At 33.0% G+C, this 15981-nt stretch overlaps 1 protein-coding gene across 1 annotated transcript; it reads right to left on the bottom strand.

Moving 5' to 3' along the window:
• LOC18612299 lies at positions 4103 to 4765 on the bottom strand. Its single transcript, XM_007049026.2, has one exon. The coding sequence runs from the start codon at positions 4763 to 4765 to the stop codon at positions 4103 to 4105; it is 663 nt and encodes a 220-aa protein (XP_007049088.2).

Raw genomic sequence — 15981 nt, 5'->3', positions numbered from 1 at the left:
AAATAATATATATATATATATATATATATATAGAGAGAGAGAGAGAGAGAGATTATGAGTTTGGGGTAGACTTGAATTTGATTAGAGGGTCACAGTCGCGTGAAATCCATGCATGTAGTTTTATGTATTAGTGCACGCCAGCATAAATAGTGGGAAAGGACTCAACCATCAATTTTGAAAGACAAGACGTAAGATAAAAAAAAATTAAATAAAATATTTTCACTATTCTAACTTTTAATTATAATTTCACTTTAATTCATTAATTTTTGAAATAATATTAAAATTAAAAACTGTAAACATCTTTAATAAAAAAAATTAAATACTTTTTTTTTTTTTTTCCAAATAATATGACCGATCCGCGGTTTTCTTATTCGTCGACCAACTGTCTCACTATAGGCGCTCCCAATGAAGGGGAGCACCAGAAAGGAAGCACCCTTGGGAGCACCGCACCAGCTGTGCTCCCCTCTCTTGGGGAGCGGTGAAATTTTTCTTTGTAAAATAGAAAAAATGTAAAAAATAAAAATTATAATTTATATAAAATAATTTTTAAATTAATAAAAATAAATTATTTTTTAATATTATTACATAATTAACTTAACATAAATATTAATTATTAGATTTATATGTCTAGCGAAATATTTTTTTTAAAACGAATTGTTAATTTTCAAAATTAATAAACTTACATAAAATTATATTTAAAGTTAAGAGAATTGACAGTATTTTTTTTAAAAAAAAATGAGGAACAAGTTTGCAGTTATCTAGATTGACAATGAATGCTGGAGCCTGGAGGGTTCCCTTCATTTCTTCCTATATTGACCAAACGTACTGATACAAAACCGCTTTTAAGGGTACAATAATTTCTCTTGCATATATTTTATAATTATGGTGCCATTACTAGATTAGCTGGTGATGGTGGGGGAGCTTTGAACCTTCAAAGAAATCCGTTAGACTTTTGACAAAAGTGATTTTATTATATTGTTGACCCTTTTGTAATAAACAATTGAATGTATCTGATACATTATAAATTAAAATATTATAAAGTGTTGAAACAATGCCCAAACTTTAAGCATAAAAGGTTACACGTTGTTGCCTCGTTTACAACATGATACATTGTATCGGTGGGAAAAGTATCTTTGCTTTCTGCCGGTTTCCCAACAGAAATTCATTAATATATTTTGGTTATACATTCAAGAGACCCTATTCATTTTGTTGATTCAAATCTATACTAAATTAATTTATTTTTACATAAGTCCTTAAAAAATCATTGTGGATATTTGGTGGTTTCAGCTTCCGCAACTTAGTATTATTATTTTTGTTGACAGTACTTTAATCAATCATCTTTTTCATGTTTTTAATTCTAACCTCTATTCCTTTGATACATCATTGAATCTTAGTTGTACATTTAAATTTAAAACGTTTTTAAGCATATATAGATATAGATATTAGCCATAGCTAGCTGTTCAGGTGCCTACAAAAAGTTCTTATACTGCCATGCCATGTTTTCCCTTCTCAATCTCCATTTTAATAGTTTTATACATAACTAGCAAATGCCAAATGGATTTTGTCCACCATTACTATGACTAGTAAGTTCCCCACCTCCCCCAACCCAAAAGTTTTTGGGTTAAAAGTTGCAATATACTTGACTAAAAATAATATATATCAAATGTACACCTGTCGCCCAAATTATTGTATACTTATGTCCTCTGTTGGGTTTACATGTAATTCAAACCAGTAGAAATTTATAACTTGGTCTAGAGGCAATTAAGCAATCGTGTTCTCATTTAATGCTACTTCCCTAACCTTTTTCTTGACTTTTTCATTTTAAAAAATTCACAATCCCAATATCAAATGGATAATTAATCAACCAACAAATCAACATTTATATAATTGAATAATTTTAACATAAAATTAAATCAAACTCATACATAACAAGATTTTAACTGAAACCTCAAAATTATCACTAAAATAAGTCTTCATCCACGACTTCTTTTGAATTAAGAGGAAAAAAAATCCAAATTTGGGAAGTACAATGGACTCAAGCTTTATGCAAAAGATAAAAAAGAATTTAGAAAGAATTCATTTGAACTATTTTTAACTCTTATTATACATTTGGTTCACAAAATAGATAAAAATAGAATAGAATAATTATTATATGAGAATATAATAGAATAATTATTACGTAGTTTGGTACGATGAATGGAATAAGATAAGAATAGTTATTATGACTTGTTAGTTGGTAAAAATAACTTTAAAATAAGAAAAAAACAGAAAATAAAAAAAATAAAAATACTCTTTATTATATATATTTTTATTTTATTTTTTAAATATTAATATTTTATTTATAATTTAATCATTAATATTATAAAATACTAATATTTAATTCATAATTTAAAATTATTTTGATTGTTTATTTTTATTTTATTTTATTTTTAAATATCAATAATTTATAATTTATTTAAAATTTGAATAATTGATGATTTAAATACTAATAGTTTATTTATAATTTAATCATTAATATTTCATTTATAATTTCAAAGTTATTATGATTATTTATTTTTATTTTATTTTTTAAATATTAATAATTGGTAATTTAGGTATTAATATTTTATTTATAATTTAATCATCAACATTGTAAAATAATAATATTTAATTTATAATTTAATCATCAACATTGTAAAATAATAATATTTTATTTATAATTTAAATGTTATTATGATTATTTATTTCTATTTTATTTTATTTTTAAATATTAATATTTATTTATAATTTATATATTATTGTGATCATTTATTTATATTTTATATTTTAAATAGTAATAATTTATCATTTATTTAAAATATTAACAATTAATAATTTAAATATTAACATTTTGTTCATAATTGAATGATTAATATTTAAAAATATTAACATTTTATTTATAATTTAAATATTATTATGATAATTTATTTTTATTTTATTTTTAAAATATTAATAATTTATTTAAAATATTAATAATTGATCACTTAAATGTTAATATTTTAGTTATAATTTAATCATTAATATTTTCAAATAATAATATGGGTAAGATTGTAAATTTTTAAACTTATGAGGGGTAATTTGGTCTTAACAATTTTTGAAGCTATGCCATCAAACATTAAATAGCTAATACTGAGAGGGAGAATGGGTTTAGTTAAACTTGACTTTTAATTGATTTTAAAGAATAACTATTCTTTAATACAATTGCCAATTAAACTTGGGAGAAACTATCACATGAAAATAAAGAGGGAATAGCTTACCAAACGTGTAGTTAGGATAAGTGTGAAAGAAAATATTTGCCTCACAATTTTTTTTTTTAAATGTGGGTGAGTTAAATTAAGTTTTCATAAGAAAGTTAAACTCAATAGTTTTCTATGATAACAATTTTAACAACTAGCACTTAATTTCTTCCAAAATTAAGTAACATTAGAGTATATCGTTTTGTCTTGGTTTTAACTCTAATAATATATAGTTTGACACCTTTATAAATTTCACGACATTTTAAACAATTATTTAATAACATTTTCAATAGAAATGTTACCAAAGACATTTCTACACAATGTTACTATATATGACATTTTTTTGTGTGAAAAACATTTGAATTATCATTTCATAAGAGAGTCGTACAATTAAGAGAGGCAAACAAATTGTCTGTACAAAGTAAGGGGGTCAACATAACTCCCTTTACCTCAGGTTAAAAGTTTCCCAAACTCCCCTGTACATGAGCAAAAGGACAAAAACACAAAGTGAATCTACAATCTATATAGTATTACCCATTGTAAGTCCACACAGCTATACAGTATTACCTAAAAGCCAAAAAGCTCGTGTCAACTTGCTCAACAAATGCCAATACAATGATCAAAGATACCAACCATGAGACAACAAAACATGGAACCACAACACAACAAACAAGATTCATTATCAAGAATAGCTTCAGGAACTAAGCCAAACCTCATTAAACCTTTATAGCATGTCCTGACTTATTGTAAACAGACCCTGGGTGAAGAGAGTAACCTAAAGATTGGTCAACCACATAAATGGTCTCCGATTCCTATTTCACAGCTTGGGATGACTTGTTGTCATAAATCTAAAAAAAGTTCTCCGGTCTAAGAATGCCTTCTTTGGCTAGAGAATCAACCTTTTCATTTGTCGTGCACAAAATGTGTTTAATCTCCCATTTACTAATTTTACAGAGAACATTAAGAGTTTGAATTACCAGCTGTCTCAACCTCCATGGCACATCAGTAGGAGAAGTGATGTATTTGATGACATTCCTTTTATCATATTCGATAGGCAGAAGGCGAGAAGCGCACCATCTAAAGGCGACATGAATGAGGGCGGCTTTCTTTACTACCAATAATTCAGTCTTGTTAGAATCACATATGCCAACAAATTTACATAAGAGAACTAGAACATCCCCTTGCTCATTTGGCAAAATACCTCCAATCCCCAAGTCTCCAAGATAACCCTTTGAGGCACCATTCGTGTTAAATTTAAGGCTTCCTTCTACTAGTCTAGTCCACGCCATCTTTTCCTTAGTGTTCCTACCCCTCGTAGGGATACTACCCTCACTTAGGAGCCTAGCAAGATCACCAATAGAACAATTATGGTTTGGCCATTTTGCATTCACCCACCATACAACTCTAAACTTCGTAGGTTCAAAGATTTGTTCCACATCCCATATTTTTCCGTTAAAGATAACATCATTTCTCGTGGTCCAGATAACCCAGTTTATAGCATACCAAGCCATTCTCCATATTTTCCCATTATTGAGGGAGTTGGCTACTTCCAATCAGAAGAGTTAGCAAATCCGAGGGTCTTCATGAATAATCTAATGCACATTCCATATAGCTCCCCACTATTGTCATAAGAGCCAAGGTTTACCATAGAGGAAGAAGAGATGGCTCATTGTTTCTGTTTGGTGACGACATAAAAAATAGGTTGCAGCTTCAAACCCAATAATACCCTTTTGTACCGAGTTGTCTTTAACAGCCAATCTTCCTCGAAGAAGTTGCCAACAAAGAACCTCAATTTTAAGAGGAGTGAGACCAATTCATACATGCTTCCAATGTTCATCCAGAGTAGAACGATGAGTGAGAACTTCTCGAAAGAAGGAATTAAGGGAATAAGAACCATTCTTTTAGTTCTCTCTAGTCCAAATAATTAAGTATTACTTATAAATCACATCATGAGATAGCTCTTCCATCCTTTATTTAGAATATGAAACATCATCTAATCATTCTATATATAAATAATATATTTATATATAGTTTTTTTTTAATAGCAACTTTATTAAGTATGAGGCAAAAAAACATCCTAAACAAACAAGAAGTAGGAAAAAAAAAAGGCACACAGCAACATCCTCCAATGAAGAGAGAACAAAAAGACCACATTAAGACACAACAGACAAGATAAACAAGAAAAACCTCGACAAAGGGCAGCCATGAAGAGCAAAGAACAACACCACAAGGAAAAGAACCTAAGAAAAATCAAAACCAATGTCGAAGCCCTAAAGGAAAGTCAAATAGAAAATCAAGAAAAAGCTAAATCAAAACATAAATGGGGGAGAAACTAAAACTTTCTCTTTTAAAGAGTGGCAATAAAAAATCCAAATGAGGTCGCTAGTTCTTCCCACACCAGACTTAACAAGATGATCAACTAATTTGTTTCCTGCACGCGGGACGTGGACAACAAACCAATTTGTAATTTTTTCTTGAAGCAGTTAATATGATTCAAAATTCCTCTCAAATGCCAAGTGACTGAGTCCGGGATATTGCACCATTTAATGGCCTTTGTCGAATCCGACTCGATGATAAGAGAATGCGAAAGAGACCAAGGAGAAGCCACAAAGAGAGCAAAAGCTTCTTTAATCACCTTAATTTTTGACAAGTTAGAGTCACTAATACCTAAAGACTTAGAGAAAAGAATTGTAACGTTGTCGTTGCAGTTTCTCAAAGCTCTTCCTATAGTAGCTTCACCCGGACAACCCTTGGTAGCACCGTCAACATTAAATTGTAAAAAACACATTGGTGGCTTAACCCAATCACAAGCTATCTTAACACTCTTCAGAGTAGTGGGGACTCTAGAAGTAGAGGGATCCTGAATCATGTTCTTGATAGAAGATGAGATGGTAGGCCGTTTAGCCTTGGCCCAAGAGTTGACTTTGAATTTGACAAGATCAAAAACTTGATCAGCATCCCAAAATTTTTCATTGAAGACCATGTTGTTGTGATGAAGCCATAAGGTCTAAAGAATAACATAGAAAGCCATGCACCAAATGGGGAGGGCATCACTACCAAGGGAAATATTATTCTAGCCCGTGAATAAGTCTCTCAAGTAATTAGTGCTAAGAACGACATGATTAGAGCATCAATGGAACGGAATAACAAAAAAATTGAAATAAAATAAAAACCATGCCTACCTTCGGATCACCTTGGTTGTTTAATGCAAAGCTAAGCACCATATAAAATCAGAAAAAGTTTTACCTTTTTTAGTGATATCGTAAACAAATGGATTCCTTTTGGTGACAAAAACGTGAACACCTTTTATATGAAAGAATCCTAGCAACTCAATTACTTGACCTGCAATGTTGCACACACGATTGCAACGGATCCTTTTCAAGGAGAAAGTTTTATGCCACGAGCTTGTGCTAGCAAATGGACAACAATTTGTCATCTTTTCTTCTTTGATTTCCAACAAAGAATCGAAAAAGAAGTTTTCAAAAGAAACCTTTTCAAAAGTAGAGCACTCAAGAGAAAAACCTTTTTTTTTCTTTTTTTTTCCTTTTTTTTTCTCTTTCTCTATAGAAAAAAATAGCTCTAATGTGATATTTATATATTGGTTTAACTTATTAAAATTTACAAAATAAATCCTTAATATTATGACAATTATAATATTTAACCAATACCTAATTAAACTCTTTTAATTAGGTCCTTAGTAGTTAAAACCTAGAATTTGATTTAAGTTTAACATAAATCATAACACTCTCAATTTAATCCAAATTGCAACCTTTATGTGTGACCCATTAGGTTCTTAATATGTTGGCTAGAGAATTGAATTATAATATTATTAATTAATTAATTTAAATGAATCATATTCAATTTTAAATTAACTAATTCAATTCCATAGACCATGATTGGCATCTAGCAATGCATCATGGCCACTCAATTGTTAGGAGAGTCAAAGGATTCTTTGACAACCTTTCAGTGCATAGTTTTTCAGTGTAATTCATTCTTTCATCATATATCCTAGAGATGATAAAAGTTTGGTGTACTGCCTACTCTTATTGACCTCCATATTTGTTCCTCTAGTTAGATCATTAGTTTTATGGAGACTTATGAAACTCATTTCATAATCTCCTAATCACTTTGGCCAAGGATTTGATTAAGCTAATGTCAATCAAGAACTAATGAGATATTTCTCCTTAAATCACTTGGGGTGATGATTCCTATCTTGACCACTCATTTGCCTTCATATGCTTCATACTATACTTAAAAACATCTTATTTTGGCATCTTTGGTTAGGCACCCGTAGGGATGAAATAAAAAAATAATACTCCACATACAAGACAACTTGGTGTCTCAAGTCTAGGGAGTAGTTACACAACTGACACATGAAAAGTATTACATAGACACTTGAGTGAGGTACCAAGTACACTTCTCATGACGGATCATGTTCAGTGAACTCGCTCTCTTATGGCAAACACTCATATGCTAGTTCCAAGTATTTTTATGCTTCAACTTATGAAAGCGATTGCTTACTTCACAAGTAAGAAACATAACATGTGCTGATATTTTAGTATTATTGATGTCTTGTCTCAATAATACAATGATCAAGAACTTTTAGGAATAACGCTTTAATGCATAAGGATCTCATAATTGTATCCCAATACAATTCCTTTACAAGGCATATATAGTTCCATGGGTTTTATCTACATAAGTACAAAAAGTAATTAAATCACAAACTTATAGATAAAGAACTACCTTAATGTTGTTATGAATAACAAAATGTCATACATAAATATTTCAAAATTACAATTCTCATACAATCACAAATTGGCTTGTAAGGCTTATATTAACAATTAGAGGGGACCCAAGAGATATTCCAGGTCATCAACCAAAATGCCCACACTTGCCAGGTCAAAGCACAGTTAAGAAACAGATGGTCAACAGATTCAACATCCATGTTACAGATGACGCACTTGGCAACCCCCAGATTAGTAATACCCTTTCATAAAAGTTTTCCCTTCACGGCCATTCTACCCTTCATAGCTTGCCAATAGAAAATCCAAACTTTAGGGGGGCAAGATTTGCCTAAATCGTATTCCAAAGTCTATTAGCAACAAAAGACCTACACTTGATCATATTATAGAAAGAGTTAGCTGAATAAATACCATTAGGATTACCCTTCACACAACCTTATCTGGAAGATTTGGATCAAAAGATAAACCCCCAATAGTATCCATGAAAGACTGTCATTGCCTCAGCTCCCAATCAAAAAGAGGTTTGTGAAATGAAAGATTCTAAATCCATACATTTTCCAACCAATATTCGAAGTCAGCAAGAGCTCTTTTTTTATTGACCAAGAAAGTAAAAACAAGTTGAAAGTCCTCTTTTAGAATTTTGCCTTCCACCCAATCATTAGACCAAAATTTAATTTGATCCCTTTTGCCTGAAATGAAACCAAAATTAGACTTAACAACATTGGAAATCCCATCCTCGGAGCAAATTAGGCTAACAATATGTCGTCATATACTAACATATTCCTTGACGCAAGACAAAAAGGAATCAAAGATTTATGGTCCATATTATTTTTATTAACAATGACCTTTCCCCAAAGGCAATCAATGTCCTCCCCAAAACGCCAGATCCATTTATTGAGAAAGGCAAAGTTCTTGATATGGAGATCCACAATCCCAAGACCACTGGACTCCTTAGGTTTGCAAATAGTGTCCCAATCCACAAGATGAATCTTTTTTTTTTTCATTAGTGTCACACCAAAATGATCTGCATTGGATTTTATCAAGTTTTTCTTTGATACTAACATGCATCTTGAAGATGGACATAAAGTACAGTGGAAGACTTGCTAAGACAAGATAAACTTCAAAAAAGTGACTCTGCCACTTAAAAAAATTAAATTCGCCTTTCAACTTGCCAAACAAGATTTAAATTTGTTGACAATAGGCTGCCAAAGAGTATAGGAATTAGCACTGAGTCCTAGGGGAAGCCCCAAGTAGGTAGTGGGCAAGGAACCAATTTTGTAGGCAATCTTGTTAGCCCAAATAGCAAGAGCTTGATCATTAATGCCAATGTCGTATAAGTAACTTTTGCTAAAGTTAATCTTGAGGCCAAAGAAAAGTTAGAAACATCATAATATTCTTCTCAAACATAAAAGAAGTCAATATTAAGCTCACAAAATAGCATGGTATCGTTAGAAAAAAAATAAATGAGAGATAGAAAAATCATTCATCTTAATAGAAATTTCTTGAAACAGCCCCATGGAAGAAGCTTTATAGATCATGACACCAAAGGCTTTAGCAACCAGGTTGAATAAAAAAGGAGAAAGAAGGCATCCTTGTTGAAGGCCCTTACCTATGCCAAATTGCCTTAATGGGATTACCGTTGATAAGAATGGATATTGAAGTAGAAGAAATACATAAGCGAATCCATCTTCTCCACTTGCATCCGAAATTCATTTTAGAGACAATTAAATCAAGAAAATCCCAGTCGATGTTGTCGAAAGCTTTTTCAAAATCGAGCTTAAAAAAAGCACCTCTAAAGTGATTTTTCTTCATCTGATCAATAAGTTCATTAACCACCAGCACACAATCCAAGATTTGCCTACCTTTAATAAAAGCAAATTGATTTTGACTAAGAATGGAACCCACAACATGACTCAATTTGTTAGCCAGAACTTTAGCAATTAACTTGTAACGACAATTGACCAAACTAATGGAATTGTAATTCCCAAGCCCCATCGGATTAGAACGTTTCAAAATTAGAGAAATAGAAAAAGTATTGATTCTCTTGTCAAAATAGCATGAGTCAAAATAATACTTGAAAAGATTGAGAATACCAAGTTTCACCTTAGACCATTGATTAATAAGAAAGCTAATGTTGAAGCTATCGAGGTCGGGGCTTTGTTACCATCACAATCTTTGAGTGTTTTCCAAATTTCCTTTTCATCAAATGGTCTTTCAAGCCATGTAAAAGTTTGGGAAACAAGAGATTTCATCAAACAGTCAAATTCTACCACCTTTGCATCACTTTTCTAGTTGAAATGACATTAAAAAAAATTAACAGCAGCATTCAAAATAATAGATAGAATAAAGAGACCTACTCTTCTAAAAACTATTTGAGTTGAGATTTCTAGTGCCATGAATGTTCCTTCGTAATGTAAAGTTTCCAGAAATCACATCTCAACTTTGAGATTTTGCTCGAAATAGAAGAATCAGCGGGGTTCTATTGAAGCTGTAAGGTTTTCTCATGGATAATCTTCTCAAGACAAGCAATTTTATTCTGTATATTACCATAATTGGACTATTGCCAAGGTTTAATTTTCAATTTGAGTGATTTAAGTTTTTCCCAAATATTTAGATTGCCGGTAGAAATATCCTCAAAAGATTGCCATTCCCAACCCATAAGATTTTGAAAGCCAGCATCCTCCAACCACAAGTTAAAGAATCTAAAATTACGAGGCCCTCAACCACTTATATCACTGCTGAGAGTAATGGGATTGTGGTCAGAAAGGGAAGATAACAAGTATCGTTGGAATAAATCATGAAACTGAGAGTGAAGCGTAAGATCAAAAAAGAAATGGTCGATTTTACTAAAAAAAAGGACCTCTCTGTTATTACACCATGTAAAAGACCCACCAGCCATAGGGATATCTACAAGACTAACAGCATTCACAAATAGCGCCACATTGAAGTCCCCCCCAATACACTAGGAAACCTCAAAAGAAGAAAAAATATCAAGGAAATCCACAAACATATTCTGCCTTAGTATTTTATCATTGGGTGCATAGATGTTTCCAAACCCCACCTTACGCTTATCCTTCGCCAAATAGCCATTTGTCAAAATAAAATTATGCTTAGTAAAAGATTGCTCACAAACAAAGAAAGAATCATCCTGAGCTGTAATCAATCCACCAGAGGTGCCATCTTATTCCTTAGACACTCATTCAACATTATTTTGTCTTCATAAACTGTTAATGAGTCTTCTATCTACAGCTTTGAGCTTGGTTTCTTGAAAAGATATCAAGTAGGGGTTAACAGAGGCGATTGTCTCATAACCGCTCTTCTTTTCTCACTTCTGTTTAGCCTTCTAACGTTTCAGAAAAAGATAATCATTTAGAATCATCATGAACCAAAACCTGGTCAGGAGCGTTAATCTCATGCTTTGTCTCATTAACTTCAATTTGATTAAAAACTAGATCAGCAATTTCCTGTTCAATCTCAATATCAATCAAAGCTTCAATAATTTAAGATCATCTTCTATAAATTGAATACCAAATTATTGGCAAAAGCAAAAGTGTCTTCAACATTTCTAGCTAAAGAAGAGAAACGATCCCTAGCCATACAAAGATCAATAGAAAAAAACCCCTTATCATTGCTCAACATACCCAAAATGAAATTTTTAAAATTTTTTCCTTGTCTAACCGTCGCACCTCTCTTGGGATGTCCTCCACAAACCCCCAATTCTTTAGGTAATAGATATCCAACTTGCTTTTTTGGCCTTTTATCAACAAAAGAAACCTTAAACTAGGTGTTGTCATCACCAACAACTTCCAAAAAACCATTTTGAATAGAAGAAGCCGATGAGCAAAAAAGGGAAAGAGAAAAAAAATTGAATGGTAAAAGGGAAGGAACCCTTACTAGATTCACTAGAGTAGACACTAGAGCCTTAGATTCCATCATATCAACTAGAGGAATGGCAAAAATAGGGATGATCGCAAGTGGTAAAGTGAAGGAACTCGAAAGGTGATCATTAGCAACCAGAACGGCTTTAGAACGATGTTTCTTTTAGCTTTTTTTCCCATTTTGCAAACACTTTTTACGGGCTTTGGTTTTAGCTTTCATTTTCTTTTTTTTTTAAGCGATTTTTGTAGAACAAGAGGATTGGGATATGACTTAGGTGAATCTAAGGTGACTTTATCCTCAAAATCGAGAGACTCATCAACAAAAGGCACTTCAATAGTCTCCCAAAGGGAGCCTAGAAACATCACTAGAAACCTTGGGCTTACCATGAACAAGGCTATAATCACAAGAGACATTGAGCTTATCACCCACTAGATTATTAAAGATTGGGTTTCTCCTGGACCTTATAGAACTGTTCTCAAGATTGGCCTCGAAAACCTTAAAGAGATCAACCGAAACACCCTGATTAGAAAAGGTAAAAGGGAGAACCTTTGGAAGAGCAAAGTCAATCTCGAGACCCACATAATCATTATCCACCTTGCAGCCATCATTAAAAGCTTCTCAACTAGAATTACCAAGACCAATATGTCTATCATGCCTATCATCCGAGATTGAAAAACTGTTGAAATTCCCTTTCATGGGCACGACAGACTTTGGTAAGGACACAAGCAAAGCACCAAAATGAGGGGAGCCATTCCCAACATGATCATAAGCATAATTCCCATCAGAACTTTGAAATGAGAATGAAAAAGAAGAGATAACAAGATCCGACATCAAAGCCTCAAAGATTATTTACTGAATATCCACTTGACATAGCTTGAGGGAAGAGAGTTGGAGCTGACCATTCCAACCATTGATGGAGGCATCCAAAGACATTGGAAAACAAAATCAGGTTTCATAACAATATGCAAAAACCCAACATCAAAGCGCTCACTGTTACAAGTGGACTTGTCAAGCAAAACAAAAGAACCCAAAAAATCACCAAGTGATTTGAAAACATTAGGATGCCACATATAAACAGGCAATCCTTCCACTTTGATCCAAGCAAGTTTATCCTTGGGAAAACGATAAACCTCATAAGGCATCAAAGACAAAAACCAACTTTCAAAAAAGTCAAAATGATCATAAGCAAAACAGAACATGTTTTTTCTATCAACAAAAGAAACAAGAACTTTATTCCTACTAATCGGACGTAATTGAACCCAAATACCATGCATGAAGATACACGATTGGATGGAGCCAAGATTGAAATCTTTTTTAAAAACTCCCACAGCGAAAGAGTTTATCCAATCCATGTCCTCCAAGGTGTTTGACAAATAGAAACAACCAGAATTAGCCTCAAAGTTCGTTCTCAAATGCGACATCAACGAATCACCTACAAAAAATGGGGGGATAGAAGGGCCTTCCTTAAGAGCATCATTTTTATGAACTTGAATGCCCAAAAAGGTATCTTTGAAAGTGCACAAATTGTGAAGATGAGGGACATCTTTTTGAGGCACCAAATGGATATTATCTTGGACAGTTCTCTCTTTAGACGAAGACCTAGAAGACTTAGCCTTCGAAATGATGAGAAGACAACCTTCGAGGTGAATCCCCTCACCACCTTTCAAAGCCCTACACTGTTATGCCTTACTTTGAAAACGAATAAAAGCATAAGTCGAGGTCCATGTCTTACTAGGGTTAGCAATAAACACATCCATCACATGACCGAAACAAGAGAAAACCCCCTTCAACTCATCCCGATACACTTTCAAATTAATATTACCAACAAAAATGATGAACAAAGAGTTCTGCGAACTATCTAAATTGGCAAAAGTTCTAAGAGCCTAAGTCCTATCGATGTGAACAGACCGATGATCAAAAGATGCCGATGACACCACAAACCGTTTCGACTTCTCAACCCACTCCCTCTTCATTTCATTATATATATTTTTGATATGATTTATGTATGGTCATTAATTAACGTGATTAATTTTGAATTTCATTTTTTTGCTTCTCTTTCTTCTCTTAAATGTCTCAATTTTTTTTTTTTAAATTTAATGCTTTGCTTTTTGTATATTTTAAAATTATTTTTCATGATTTTTTCTTTTTGAATTTCATAAAAGGCAAGGAGAAATTAAGAAAATGGGACAAAGAAAGTAGAATATATTAAACATGCAATATGCCTTTTTCTCATAGTGAATTTTCTCATTCACCTACGCATGGAGAGAGAGAGAGCAAAGGCGCGAAGAAATTGTAGTTGGTACCATCATTAAGGCATTGAGAAAGCAGGTAATTGGAGTAGACTGAGGAGAAAGAGCAGAGTGAGTTGAGAAACAAAAGGCTTTTTCTATTAATTTCCTAACATGACAAGAAAAGGCTCAATTAATTGAATCACGTTTTACAGCTGTTTAGTTGTTGCACGTCTTTTGCATTACACTCATTTTGGATTCCACAATCCTTTCCCCTATGGGGTCCAACTCGTCTCGACCTCATTCTCTTACTTTTCGTATATAATCTTCCACGTAGCAACAAAAGAAAGTGCTTATTATTATTTATCAATACACCTAAAGTAGAGAAGAACGTGATGATTGGAAGTTTTAGGAGCAAAATTATTTGCCTTTTAGATTAAGTTTATCACTGGTTTAGTCATATGATTAAGGTCAAATGACTTCTCTAATGGGGTCAAAATTTCAAAGATGCTACTTTTAATTTCATTTTATGATTTTTATGATTTCTAAAAATCGTACAGGTACAAGTGTGATGTTGACTATTAATGTTGTAGATATATAGACCTGAACTTCCCATGTAACCCCAAACATGTTTGCTTGTATCAGTTTTGAGGGTAATGAGAACATGAGTAGAGACAAGGAACGAGTAATATGTGCGGAGCAGAGATGGAAGGAGAGCGAGACACAGACACAGACGCAGAGACACCTATCGGCCCCTTTTTGACTTGTTCTTCAAATAATGCGGCCCACTTTCACTAACTTTTTGAATCTTTCTCCCTGTTGTAACTTGTAACAGATGCAACCAATCCAACACCAAATGGATCCAAAGTACAAAAGGTTAACATTTACGTCTTCTAGATTGGATATCATCATTCTGTAATCCCTTTATAAATTATCAAGGTCCAGATTTCATATTTTAATTTTATCTGTGATTCCAAACCATGATTAAGGCTTGTTAAAGTTGTAATCCTACAGCATTCTAATGTTTCAGTCAGTTTCCTTTTTCAACATCACTGCTGGAGTTGTACGATTAAGCACTAAAATGTAATGGTAAAATTTTAATTTGACGCCACTTGATGAGGAGGTGGATATGCATGTCAACATGATATTTATGATTATTAATCTTGCATAATTATTTGTTTTTCCCGAAAGTAGTAGGTGAAGTGGAAGTTATGGAAATATTCAGGATAATATTAAAATGTCGTCAAATAATTTTTGAAAACGAAAACAATAATTGATGAAAAGAAACAGTTAGTCTAAAGTGGGACCATTAATCCGAGACTAGCCAAACCAAGTGGGAGGGATTCGGTCCACATGAGAAAGCCCGACGGAGTCAACCCGTTAGCGTCGGTCCGAGTACGAGCCAATCCTACGGGGATTAATAGTAAAAGTCATAAAAAGAAGATATCGGGGCCTTCCCACTTTCCACATCAAGAACCGTTGACTCAGAGACCTTTTTCCAGTACGCCGGGCCAATCGGGGCGGTGAATTTTTGGAACGCGTCAATCTCCAATCTTTTCTTTCTTTTTTTTTTTTTCTCCTTTTTTGTTTTCGCAAAGGAAAATGCAATCAAACCACTTTCCACCCCTCTCCTCTTCTCAGTTTGGGCCTTGCTTTGGGCCCAGTCTTTCAGCACGTGGGCTCCACTTCTTTGCCATCTGTCTCTTTGACCGTCACTGAAGCGTAGTTATCAGATTCAACTCTGAGGGAGGGCAGCTTCGTCCCTAAATATTGACCAGATTTGCACGTGAATTGTGATTTTGCCAATGCCAATAAATTGCAAACAACAAAACAAATAGGCCACTAGTATAACACTGATCCCATTAATTCAGGAACTGA

Source organism: Theobroma cacao, chromosome 1 (genome assembly GCF_000208745.1).
Source record: "Theobroma cacao cultivar B97-61/B2 chromosome 1, Criollo_cocoa_genome_V2, whole genome shotgun sequence".
NCBI classification, from domain to species: domain Eukaryota; kingdom Viridiplantae; phylum Streptophyta; class Magnoliopsida; order Malvales; family Malvaceae; genus Theobroma; species Theobroma cacao.
This window is presented reverse-complemented; position numbering and strand designations above follow the sequence as displayed.

What these genes read in the sequence shown, in the direction of transcription:
- LOC18612299 (XM_007049026.2), bottom strand. Translation starts at nt 4,765, where the DNA reads ATGGCTTGGTATGCTATAAACTGGGTTATCTGGACCACGAGAAATGAT.